This window comes from Oncorhynchus clarkii, unplaced genomic scaffold (genome assembly GCF_045791955.1).
Source record: "Oncorhynchus clarkii lewisi isolate Uvic-CL-2024 unplaced genomic scaffold, UVic_Ocla_1.0 unplaced_contig_3794_pilon_pilon, whole genome shotgun sequence".
NCBI lineage: Eukaryota > Metazoa > Chordata > Actinopteri > Salmoniformes > Salmonidae > Oncorhynchus > Oncorhynchus clarkii.
In genome coordinates, this window is record NW_027259441.1 from 1 (window position 1) to 12,500 (window position 12,500).

A 12,500-nucleotide genomic window follows, 5' to 3' on the forward strand; every position below is an offset into this window, starting at 1 on the left:
TGCGTTTTACACAGAGATAATTTAAAAATACAAATTCACTAAATTAGGCAACTGTGTCTGGGTGGGTATAATTTGTGGAACTGGGTGGGTATAATTTGTGGAACAGGGTGGGTATAATTTGTGGAACAGGGTGGGTATAATTTGTGGAACTGGGTGGGTATAATTTGTGGAACGGGGTGGGTATAATTTGTGGAACGGGGTGGGTATAATTTGTGGAACGGGGTGGGTATAATTTTTGGAACGGGGTGGGTATAATTTGTGGAACTGGGTGGGTATAATTTGTGGAACGGGGTGGGTATAATTTGTGGAACGGGGTGGGTATAATTTGTGGAACGGGGTGGGTATAATTTGTGGAACGGGGTGGGTATAATTTGTGGAACGGGGTGGGTATAATTTGTGGAACGGGGTGGGTATAATTTGTGGAACGTTCCAACAGGAATCTGTTCCAAGAGCTTTGTAAAGTACAAGGATGTCAACAAACAACCCATTCAAAGCAGCACGATCACTTCACATAGCTGTTTATTGTATATGGGTCTGAAACAATAACACGAGAAGTCATAAAAGTTGTAGTATAAAGCTTCTCGTACTAGACACAAGTACATTATTCTAATTAAGGCATCTCGACAACTATAGTTGTAAATGTTGGGTGGCAATTTGTGTATCCATTAACTTGTTGTTATGCAATGTGAGTGTGTGACTGCTTTCACTTTCTCTAGATCAAACCTATGTCTGGCTGTCTGCATGACTGGCTGTGTTTCGCAGGGATCTGACTAATGGCCTCTCCCTCTGTCCTCCCTCCTACCACAGCCCATCTCTGACCAGTGTCTTCCACCACACCAGTGACTCAGACTGGGACCAGTCCCACTGACCACCACCACCCTGTGCTGGTGCTAGTTCAGTCCTGCCCTGCTGTGGAGGAGGAGGCATGTCCTACTGGTCAGTCGGCCTCTCCAAGGCCACTGGAGACACACAGAGCAACAACATGGAGGAACAAGAGAAACACGATCTTGAACAAGATGGTGAGAGAATTCACTTTTACTGTATTGTACTTATCTCAGAGTCTTTTCCTTATTCCTTACATTGGAGGAGAATGTCCAAGGTCCCATCAGACCTTTAGAGAAGGATATGAGTAGAAAGAATGCAAGGAATCAAGGAAAGACGGCTTGATAATGAGCCATAGGCTGGTTAATGTGTTTTCCCTGGTTGTGGTTAGTACTGGAACATTCTTTGTGTGTCTGTTTCCAGTTCAACCCTCTGCCAACCCTCTGCCATTCAGAATTGGTGAGGCTCATCTGTGTCTGAGTGTCTACTGCTTAAATATAGAAGACAGAACTGAAACAACAACACCACTGGGTTCAGTCAAGTGGTGGCAGCAGCACTACTGTATCCTATGTTACTACTGAAGTCACTGCAGCACCGTCTGAAACAACAACACCACTGGGTTCAGTCAAGTGGTGGCAGCAGCACTACTGTATCCTATGTTACTACTGAAGTCACTGCAGCACCGTCTGAAACAACAACACCACTGGGTTCAGTCAAGTGGTGGCAGCAGCACTACTGTATCCTATGTTACTACTGAAGTCACTGCAGCACCGTCTGAAACAACAACACCACTGGGTTCAGTCAAGTGGTGGCAGCAGCACTACTGTATCCTATGTTACTACTGAAGTCACTGCAGCACCGTCTGAAACAACAACACCACTGGGTTCAGTCAAGTGGTGGCAGCAGCACTACTGTATCCTATGTTACTACTGAAGTCACTGCAGCACCGTCTGAAACAACAACACCACTGGGTTCAGTCAAGTGGTGGCAGCAGCACTACTGTATCCTATGTTACTACTGAAGTCACTGCAGCACCGTCTGAAACAACAACACCACTGGGTTCAGTCAAGTGGTGGCAGCAGCACTACTGTATCCTATGTTACTACTGAAGTCACTGCAGCACCGTCTGAAATGACCTTTTATAGTTATGGGCCCTGGTCAAAAGTAGGGCACTATCCGTAGGGAATAGGGTGCCATTTTGGACGGACACTACGTAAATATACTGTAGATGCTTTAGAAAGGCTCTGTGGAAGAATTGACACCTCCATGTTTTCATTCAGAAGGGCATTTTCTCGTCTCATAACATGTTTTTAAATCATATTGATTGTGGAATTTGAAACTTTGACATTTAGATGGTTCATAAAATTGCTTGTTTGTCGGTGATGTGTGGAACAGCAAAATCATTGTCTAGAAGGGCAACTGTGTCTTACTCAGTACCAGTGGCAGGTGTGATAGACCACATATAGGTTGTGAGAGTATGAAAAATGGCGTGTGTGAGAGAGCGAATGAAAAAGCATGTGTGGGAGAGACAGAAACTTTTATTCTTCCTCTCTCTCTCTCCCCTTTCTCTCTCTTCCACTCCTCTCTCTCTCTCCCCTTTCTCTCTCTTCCTCTCTCTCTCTCCCCTTTCTCTCTCTTCCTCTCTCTCTCTCTCTCTCTCTTCTCTCTCTCTCTCTCTCTCTTCCTCTCTCTCTCTCTCTTCCACTCCTCTCTCTCTCTCTCTTCCTCTCTCTCTCTCTCTCTCTCTTCCACTCCTCTCTCTCTCCCCTTTCTCTCTCTTTCTCTCTCTCTCTCTCTCTTCCACTCCTCTCTCTCTCTCTCTCTCCCCTTTCTCTCTCTTCCTCTCTCTCTCTCTCTCTCTCTTCCACTACTCTCTCTCTCCCCTTTCTCTCTCTCTCTTCCACTCCTTTCTCTCTCTCCCTCTCTCTCTCTGTCTCCCACTCCCCTTTCTCTCTCCCTATCTCTGCCTCTTCTACTCCTCTCTCTCTCTCTCTCTCTCTCTCTCTCTCTCCCCTTTCTCTCTCGCTCTCTCGCTCTCTCTCTATCTCCCACTCCTCTTTCTCTCTCTCTCTCATTCTCTCTCTCTCTCTCATTCTCTCTCTTCCACTCCTCTCTCTCTATCTCCCACTCCTCTTTCTCTCTCTTCCACTCCTCTCTCTCTCTATCTCCCACTCCTCTTTCTCTCTCTCTCATTCTCTCTCTCTCTCTCTCATTCTCTCTCTTCCACTCCTCTCTCTCTCTATCTCCCACTCCTCTTTCTCTCTCTTCCACTCCTCTCTCTCTCTATCACCCACTCCTCTTTCTCTCTCTCTCTCTCTCTCTCTCTCTCTCTCTTCCACTCCTCTTTCTTTCTCTCTCTCTCTCCCACTCCTCTCTCTCTCTCTCTCTCTCTTCCACTCCTCTCTCTCTCTCTATCTCCCACTCCTCTTTCTCTCTCTTCCACTCCTCTCTCTCTCTATCTCCCACTCCTCTTTCTCTCTCTCTCTCTCTCTCTTCCACTCCTTTCTTTCTTTCTCTCTCTCTCTCTCTCTCTCTCTCTCTCTCTCTCTCTCTTCCACTCCTCTCTATCTCCCACTCCTCTCTCTCTCTCTCTCTCGCTCTCTCCCACTCCTCTCTCTCTCTCCCACTCCTCTCTCTCTCTCTCTCTCTCTCCCACTCCCCTCTCTCTCTCTCTTTCCCTCTCCCTCTTTCTCTCTCTCTCTTCCACTCCTCTCTCTCTCGCTCTCTTTTCCACTCCCATTTTTCTCTCTCTCCCCCTTTCAATTCAATTGAATTTATTGACATGGCAAGTTCATTATTACTTACATTGTCAAAGTATACATATCGAAAAATACATATATATTTTTATATATAAAATATATATATATATATTTATATATAAATAAATGTGGGATCAACAGTAATAGTGGTAGTGGACATGGGATTACCATTAACAACAACTACAACAATATTAATGAGAACAACAATACATTAAAGCTATGGTAGTAGACCAGTGTCAACATGACTGAGAAGACACATGACGTGGTATGAAAGACTGCACATTTTGGCTTTTCACCCAATAAATATTATATTTTTTCTTCATCTTTTATAGTTTCAAATTCTTTGTATTGAATTATAATTTTGGGAAATAAATATTCTGTTAGGTCTGAGTATTTGTTACAGTGTAATAGGAAATGCAGCTCTCTCTACCTCTACCTCTCTCTCTCTCTCTCTGTCTTCCACTCCTCTTTCTCTCTCTCTCGCTCTCCTCTTTCTCTCTCTCTCTCTCTCTCTCTCTCTCTCTCTCTTCCACTCTCCTCTCTCTCTCTCTCTCTCTCTCTCTCTCTCTCTCTCTCCCACTCCCCTTTCTCTGTCTCTCTCCGTCTCTTTTCCTCTCGCTCCCTCTCTCTCTGTCTCTCTCCCACTCCCCTTTCTCTGTCTCTCTCCGTCTCTCTTTTCCTCTCTGTGAGGCTGTGTGCTAAGTGAAGTCTATCCCGGGGGAAGCAGGCAGAGAAGAGAGGTGGAGGGTTGGGTTACACTCTGCAGGGATGGGTGGTGGGGTAGAGATCGATAGGGGATAAAGACTGAGAGGCAGAGACATATCATCATTACCTTTCCTTTAGGACACTCCAGGAGGAGTCAGGAGGGAGAGAGGGAGGGAGGGAGACTGGTGGCTGGGGCCGCCCCCCCCCCCCCCTCCTCCTCTCTGACACTAGCTCTGAGTGCAGCCAGCCAGCCAGCCACAGCCAGGGAGGTAGAAGGAGGGATGCAGAGAGAGCCATCGGCCATGCAGACAGGCTAGAGAGAGGCTCCTTGGATGCATAACACACTACAGAGGGAAAGGCTGTATGAGAAAAGAAACAAGCGATCTGAATGCCATGGGGAGATGGGAGACTAGAGAAGGGTCCAGTCTCATAGTATGAACAGGTATGCTACAGGACATGTGGCTGACGCCCTAGCCCAGAGTAACACTGCTCACTGTAGTCACTGTGTAGCCGATGTAGCTAGCTGGGTGAATAGTCTTGTTTACAGTCTGGAGCATATGAACAGGGCATGTTGTTGTACGTGTGGCTAAAGCTAATGCTACATCAGATTAGTGGTAAATCTGTGAGTTTAATGTACTTTAGCTGTGATTGACGCTAGTGTTAGCCTGTAGGATCTGATTGTTTACCTGTGCAGCTGTGTGTACTGTGGGCTAGTAGAGGCATGTTTTTAATTCAGAGAGAGATGGGGACCCTGAAGATTTAATTTTCACTCTGACTGACTGGGTTTCGGGAAATCTCTTTTTATGCTTGACTATACACTGTGACTATACACTTTGTGACTATACACTGTGACTATACACTGTGACTATACACTGTGACTATACACTGTGACTATACACTGTGACTATACACTGTGACTATACACTGTGACTATACACTGTGACTATACACTGTGACTATACACTTTGTGACTATACACGTTGTGACTATACACGTTGTGACTATACACTTTGTGACTATACACTGTGACTATACACTGTGACTATACACTGTGACTATACACTGTGACTATACACTGTGACTATACACTGTGACTATACACTGTGACTATACACTTTGTGACTATACACGTTGTGACTATACACGTTGTGACTATACACGTTGTGACTATACACTTTGTGACTATACACTGTGACTATACACTGTGACTATACACTGTGACTATACACTGTGACTATACACTGTGACTATACACTGTGACTATACACTTTGTGACTATACACGTTGTGACTATACACGTTGTGACTATACACGTTGTGACTATACACGTTGTGACTATACACGTTGTGACTATACACTGTGACTATACACTGTGACTATACACTGTGACTATACACTGTGACTATACACTTTGTGACTATACACGTTGTGACTATACACGTTGTGACTATACACGTTGTGACTATACACGTTGTGACTATACACTTTGTGACTATACACTTTGTGACTATACACACTGTGACTATACACTTTGTGACTATACACTTTGACTATACACTGTGACTATACACTGTGACTATACACTGTGACTATACACTTTGTGACTATACACTTTGTGACTATACACTTTGTGACTATACACTTTGTGACTATACACTTTGTGACTATACACTTTGTGACTATACACTGTGACTATACACTTTGTGACTATACACTTTGTGACTATACACTTTGTGACTATACACTTTGTGACTATACACTTTGTGACTATACACTTTGTGACTATACACTTTGTGACTATACACTGTGACTATACACTTGACTATACACTGACTATACACTTTGTGACTATACTATACACTTTGTGGCTATATACACTTTGGCTATACACTTTGTGACTATACACTTTGTGACTATACACTTTGACTATACACTTTGTAGCTATACACTTTGTAGCTATACACTGTGGCTATACACTGTGGCTATACACTTTGACTATACACTTTGTAGCTATACACTTTGTAGCTATACACTGTGGCTATACACTGTGACTATACACTTTGACTATACACTTTGTAGCTATACACTTTGTAGCTATACACTGTGGCTATACACTGTGGCTATACACTTTGGCTATACACTTTGTGGCTATACACTTTGTGGCTATACACTTTGTGGCGATACACTGTGACTATACACTTTGTGACTATACACTTTGTGGCGATACACTGTGACTATACACTTTGTGACTATACACTCTGTGACTATACACTTTGTGGCTATACACTTTGTGACTATACACTTTGTGACTATACACTTTGACTATACACTTTGTGGCGATACACTGTGACTATACACTTTGTGACTATACACTTTGTGACTATACACTTTGTGGCTATACACTTTGTGACTATACACTTTGTGACTATACACTTTGACTATACACTTTGTGACTATACACTCACCCCCAACCCTGCTACCTGTATAGATACACTATTTAACTTGGATCTAAAGTGCAAGGCTTTTAGATAGAATGACAGTAAGTGGCAGATGTTTGTCAGAATTCAGCCAGTGTTGGGTAGATTATTGATTTGACTTGATTAAATTACTGACTAGTTCATCAGTATTACAGTGTGAAGTGTTGCTGTTGTTGAATCTCCAGGCTTAATTGAAGGTATCAACGACACTGAAACAACCGTTTTTCATCTATTCTAGAGTCGGTGCTGAGCCCGTCACATATGAACTAACTAGGGTATTGTACGTAGGCTACAGCATTTTTAAACAAGACATTGAAGGCCTGATGGGAGTGTTTGGGTTCTTGATAGAAAATCAAGGTGTCCTCTAAAATACTTATGAGACATGGAAATCTTTCCATGGTGCTGGAACTGTAGCTCTCAAAAGAAACATCTCCATATGTTGATTATCTTGTTCTTTATTGATCATCAATGCCATTGGGCACCTTTGCCCTTTGTGTATTGATGGTGCCTTAAATTGTCATCTCTACATTACACTCTGACAGTTCCAGGTTTCCCTTCAGAAAGACTTGATTTATCTCAATGGGGCTTCCTGGTTAAATACTGTATCTTAGTAATACATCCCAGTGGTACAGGGATGTATGAGAGACTACATCATAAACTCCTGCACTGACTTAATAACGGACATGAATGTGACGGACCTTATGGGGTTTATACCTTTAAACCTACCTACCTCGGGGAGTGAACAAGGGCAGAAGGGTGGAGGAAAATCTTTTGAAATGGAATGCAGCCCAGGATGGCTCCCCTCCTGTCCAATCACAGAAATGAAATGATTAAGGATCCTGCTACACAGAATGAGCCAATCACAGAAATGAAATGATTAAGGATCCTGCTACACAGAATGAGCCAATCACAGAAATGAAAGGATTAAGGATCCTGCTACACAGAATGAGCCAATCAATCAGCAGATTACTGAGATTGCTGTCACTCTGCAGACAATGCATCCCTATAGTAATGACAGACACACACTGATCCAATGACCAGCCCTGTCTCTATGGGGACGATTGCATCGCATGCCCCTGTGCATCCACGGTGACTTATTAAAATGCAATTCATCTTCATTGAGACAGGAAGTCCCTTTGCTTAACACCTCTTCAATGCAGTAAAGGTGAGATTTCCTTCAACTATAATCCACATTTGTTGAAAAGCGCCACATTTCTCCCCAGCGCCTTTAATGTTGATGAAACTAAAGAGAGGAGCATCCATCAAATAAATTCTGCTGTTCTGTCACGCTGTGATGTCAGAAGGGAAAAACTGTGTTCACGGTTTCAAGGAATCTGTTTCCTAAAGGGACGTCTCAGTTTCACCTAATAGGTCACTTGAATGAAGAGTAGAGTTGAGACACTGCCTGATCCAATACCCAATCTACTAACTAGGGTTACAACATTCACATCACTTTCCCCAAACTCCCAGGGTTTTCAGAAATACTAGTTGGAGGATTCTGTATTTTCTGCATATACCCTTCTGATTCTGGGAGTTTTGGAAAAGCTACCATCGTTTTGCAAGTCTACCTATACGTTCCTATATGGGTCAGCTTGTGTCATACACAGACACTAATATATCTGTATCTGTGACGTCATAGGCCTACATCTTCACCTATCAGGAAACATTCTGCACATTGTGATGTGATATTATGGGACACATCCCCACACGGATAACACATTTAGCTGGAGGAGGTGGAGAGGTGCGCTAGCTATTCTTGTGTTTACTGTTGGTGATGGACAGATTTAGGAGGGGGAGGACTCTTCCTTGTTGTTCTGTCTATCAGATGGACACATTTAGGAGGGGGAGGACTCTTCCTTGTTGTTCTGTCTATCAGATGGACACATTTAGGAGGGGGAGGACTCTTCCTTGTTGTTCTGTCTATCAGATGGACACATTTAGGAGGGGAAGGACTCTTCCTTGTTGTTCTGTCTATCAGATGGACACATTTAGGAGGGGAAGGACTCTTCCTTGTTGTTCTGTCAATCAGATGGACAGATTTAGGAGGGGAAGGACTCTTCCTTGTTGTTCTGTCTATCAGATGGACACATTTAGGAGGGGGAGGACTCTTCCTTGTTGTTCTGTCTATCAGATGGACACATTTAGGAGGGGGAGGACTCTTCCTTGTTGTTCTGTCTATCAGATGGACACATTTAGGAGGGGGAGGACTCTTCCTTGTTGTTCTGTCTATCAGATGGACACATTTAGGAGGGGAAGGACTCTTCCTTGTTGTTCTGTCTATCAGATGGACACATTTAGGAGGGGGAGGACTCTTCCTTGTTGTTCTGTCTATCAGATGGACACATTTAGGAGGGGGAGGACTCTTCCTTGTTGTTCTGTCTATCAGATGGACACATTTAGGAGGGGGAGGACTCTTCCTTGTTGTTCTGTCTATCAGATGGACACATTTAGGAGGGGGAGGACTCTTCCTTGTTGTTCTGTCTATCAGATGGACACATTTAGGAGGGGAAGGACTCTTCCTTGTTGTTCTGTCTATCAGATGGACACATTTAGGAGGGGAAGGACTCTTCCTTGTTGTTCTGTCAATCAGATGGACAGATTTAGGAGGGGAAGGACTCTTCCTTGTTGTTCTGTCAATCAGATGGACAGATTTAGGAGGGGGAGGACTCTTCCTTGTTGTTCTGTCTATCAGATGGACACATTTAGGAGGGGGAGGACTCTTCCTTGTTGTTCTGTCTATCAGATGGACACATTTAGGAGGGGGAGGACTCTTCCTTGTTGTTCTGTCTATCAGATGGACACATTTAGGAGGGGGAGGACTCTTCCTTGTTGTTCTGTCTATCAGATGGACACATTTAGGAGGGGGAGGACTCTTCCTTGTTGTTCTGTCTATCAGATGGACAGATTTAGGAGGGGGAGGACTCTTCCTTGTTGTTCTGTCTATCAGATGGACAGATTTAGGAGGGGGAGGACTCTTCCTTGTTGTTCTGTCTATCAGATGGACACATTTAGGAGGGGGAGGACTCTTCCTTGTTGTTCTGTCTATCAGATGGACAGATTTAGGAGGGGAAAGAGGGAGAGCACTCTGCTTGTTGTGCCGTCTGGTCTGTGCTCTGCTTTGCCCTTCAAGGTCTCTTCACACACACAGACTGGCCAGGAAGACGGTATTGACGCATTGGGGTGCAGGCAGGTCTAATGGCTACAGTCCCTCTGGCTTTCTCATACAGCCTTTATAGCCCAGTCAGACTCTCACCATATTAATTATACATACATGTAGCAGCAGCAGCAGGCCCACTTCAGAGGGCTGCAGAGATGCTCAGGGCTGCAGAGGTGCTCAGGGCTGCAGAGGTGCTCAGGGCTGCAGAGATGCTCAGGGCTGCAGAGATGCTCAGGGCTGCAGAGATGCTCAGGGCTGCAGAGACGCTCAGGGCTGCAGAGACGCTCAGGGCTGCAGAGACGCTCAGGGCTGCAGAGACGCTCAGGGCTGCAGAGACGCTCAGGGCTGCAGAGACGCTCAGGGCTGCAGAGACGCTCAGGGCTGCAGAGACCCGCATGGTTTGTTTGAAGGGACCCGCATGGTTGGTTTGAAGGGACCCGCATGGTTGGTTTGAAGGGACCCGCATGGTTGGTTTGAAGGGACCCGCATGGTTGGTTTGAAGGGACCCGCATGGTTGGTTTGAAGGGACCCGCATGGTTGGTTTGAAGGGACCCGCATGGTTGGTTTGAAGGGACCCGCATGGTTGGTTTGAAGGGACCCGCATGGTTGGTTTGAAGGGACCCGCATGGTTGGTTTGAAGGGACCCGCATCGTTTGAAGGAACCCGCACGGTTACAGGGACGAGGGACCCGCACGGTTACAGGGACCCGCACGGTTACAGGGACCCGCACGTTTACAGGGACGCGCACGGTTACAGGGACGCGCACGGTTTGAAGGGACCCGCACGTTTTGAAGGGACCCGCACGGTTACAGGGACGCGCACGGTTACAGGGACGCGCACGGTTACAGGGACCCGCACGGTTACAGGGACCCGCACGTTTTGAAGGGAAAGACATGGCTACAGTCTCTGAGTCTCTATATTAGATCACACACAGGAATTGATCTTCTCAAGATAACCTCAGAATCCCATACATACATACATACAGAAGACCCCATATTGACGAGTGATGTTTTCAATGCAAAGCCTAAAGAAAGGATTGATAGTGGCCACCTCACAGGTTCTGGAGAAGAGAGAGGGGGAATAGGTATATTGGGAAAAAGTGTCATCAGAGTGGTAGAATAAGGAGCCAGCATCAGACTTGATGAGTACTTCTCTGTTGTGTTGTAAGTGGATTGAAACCAATCCAGGGTTGTGTATATTAGGGCACACAATGGGAAAAACAATGAGTCTTTCTTATTGGACAAGTCCATGTAGTCCCTCCCTGTTTCAGTCTGTTTTCCTCTTGTGCCTAATTAACACGATTCATGCCTAGTCCTTTAAGGTCACCAACTCAGGTCAACTATAATCTATATATACTATAATCTATAGATACCAGGGCTGGGATTGATTCAATTTCAGTGCAGAAGATGAATGGACATGTTTAAATTGCCCATTGTTTTTCTATGTGGATTGTTCACCCCATGAACTGACCCACTGTGTGTATGAAGACCAGCATACTCAAGTGATGTTCAATCAGGGCTTGTGAGAATCTAGGTAGGATTTACCATCCGCTCTAAAACTCTGGTTGATGACAGACATTATTACCACACTGAAACCACTGAAGTGAAGTAATACTGACCTGTATTGAGAAATCAGTTCACTCTTTCCAAAGGATGATACATCCCAGGTTTATTCATTAGTGCAAACTGATGTTTCGGAATGAACATGAGAGCTTCTTATTGTGTGTGTTTGTGTGTGTGTGTTCACTCCAAACTCCAACACTAGTCCAGTATCCAGAGAGAGAGACTGCATTCTTTAGCAGGGTGACCTATTTCTTACTTGCTACCGGTGCTCTGTGCACGCCTACTACCCCAATATTCTGTTACTGTGTTAGACTGCAGCTGGTCTGATCTAATGGAAGTATGTTCCGTTTCTCCTCTCTTCTGTCTCCTCTCTTCTGTCTCCTCTCTTCTGTCTCCTCTCTTCTCTGTTCCTTCTCCTCTCTTCTGTCTCCTCTCCTCTCTTCTGTCTCCTCTCCTCTCTTCTGTCTCCTCTTCTCTGTTCCTTCTCCTCTCTTCTGTTCTCTTATATTCTGTTATCTTCTCTTCCTCTGTCCTCCTCTCCCCAGGTTCTTTGGCAGTGGAGGACATGGGAGCCAAGGCGTCTGCGATGGGCAGCGGTGGAGCCTCCTCTCTGGGTCCGTCTCCAACCCTGGAGAACATCCAGGCAGCGTACGGGGAAGGGGAGAGCAGCAGGGCCCGGGAGCTGATCCAGCAAGCCTGCTGTGTGGAGTGTAGTGCAGCTAGTCCTCGGCTGGAGGGGGTGAGTGGAACAGAGGGGGTGAGTGGAACAGAGGGGGTGAGTGGAACAGAGAGAGACAGACCTGTCTCGAAAATACACGCATGCACACGCACACAAAATCCGAGACGGATCTGTCTCACATACACACCTTCATATCCTTGCACGCACAAACATTGTCACACACACACACTAAATGAGAGCGCTTGCCATGTGGAGGCCGTTGTGTTTCTAGCCTAATGCAGATATGTGCTGTATAATGTGTGATGTGTGTTACAGAGATTGTTTTGGTGTGACTGTAAC

General features: G+C 45.2%; 1 protein-coding gene across 1 annotated transcript in view; it reads left to right on the forward strand.

Moving 5' to 3' along the window:
• Positions 1-806: 806 nt before the first annotated feature.
• The window catches only part of LOC139400202 (leucine-rich repeat serine/threonine-protein kinase 1-like), a gene marked incomplete at its 3' end in the record, with an annotated part of 28,942 nt that continues 17,248 nt past the window's right edge, over positions 807-12,500 (forward strand). Inside the window, exons 1-2 of the mRNA XM_071145193.1 lie at positions 807-1,019; positions 12,028-12,221. Coding sequence (XP_071001294.1) covers positions 926-1,019; positions 12,028-12,221 — 288 coding nt within the window. The remainder of the gene's footprint in view (positions 1,020-12,027; positions 12,222-12,500) is intronic.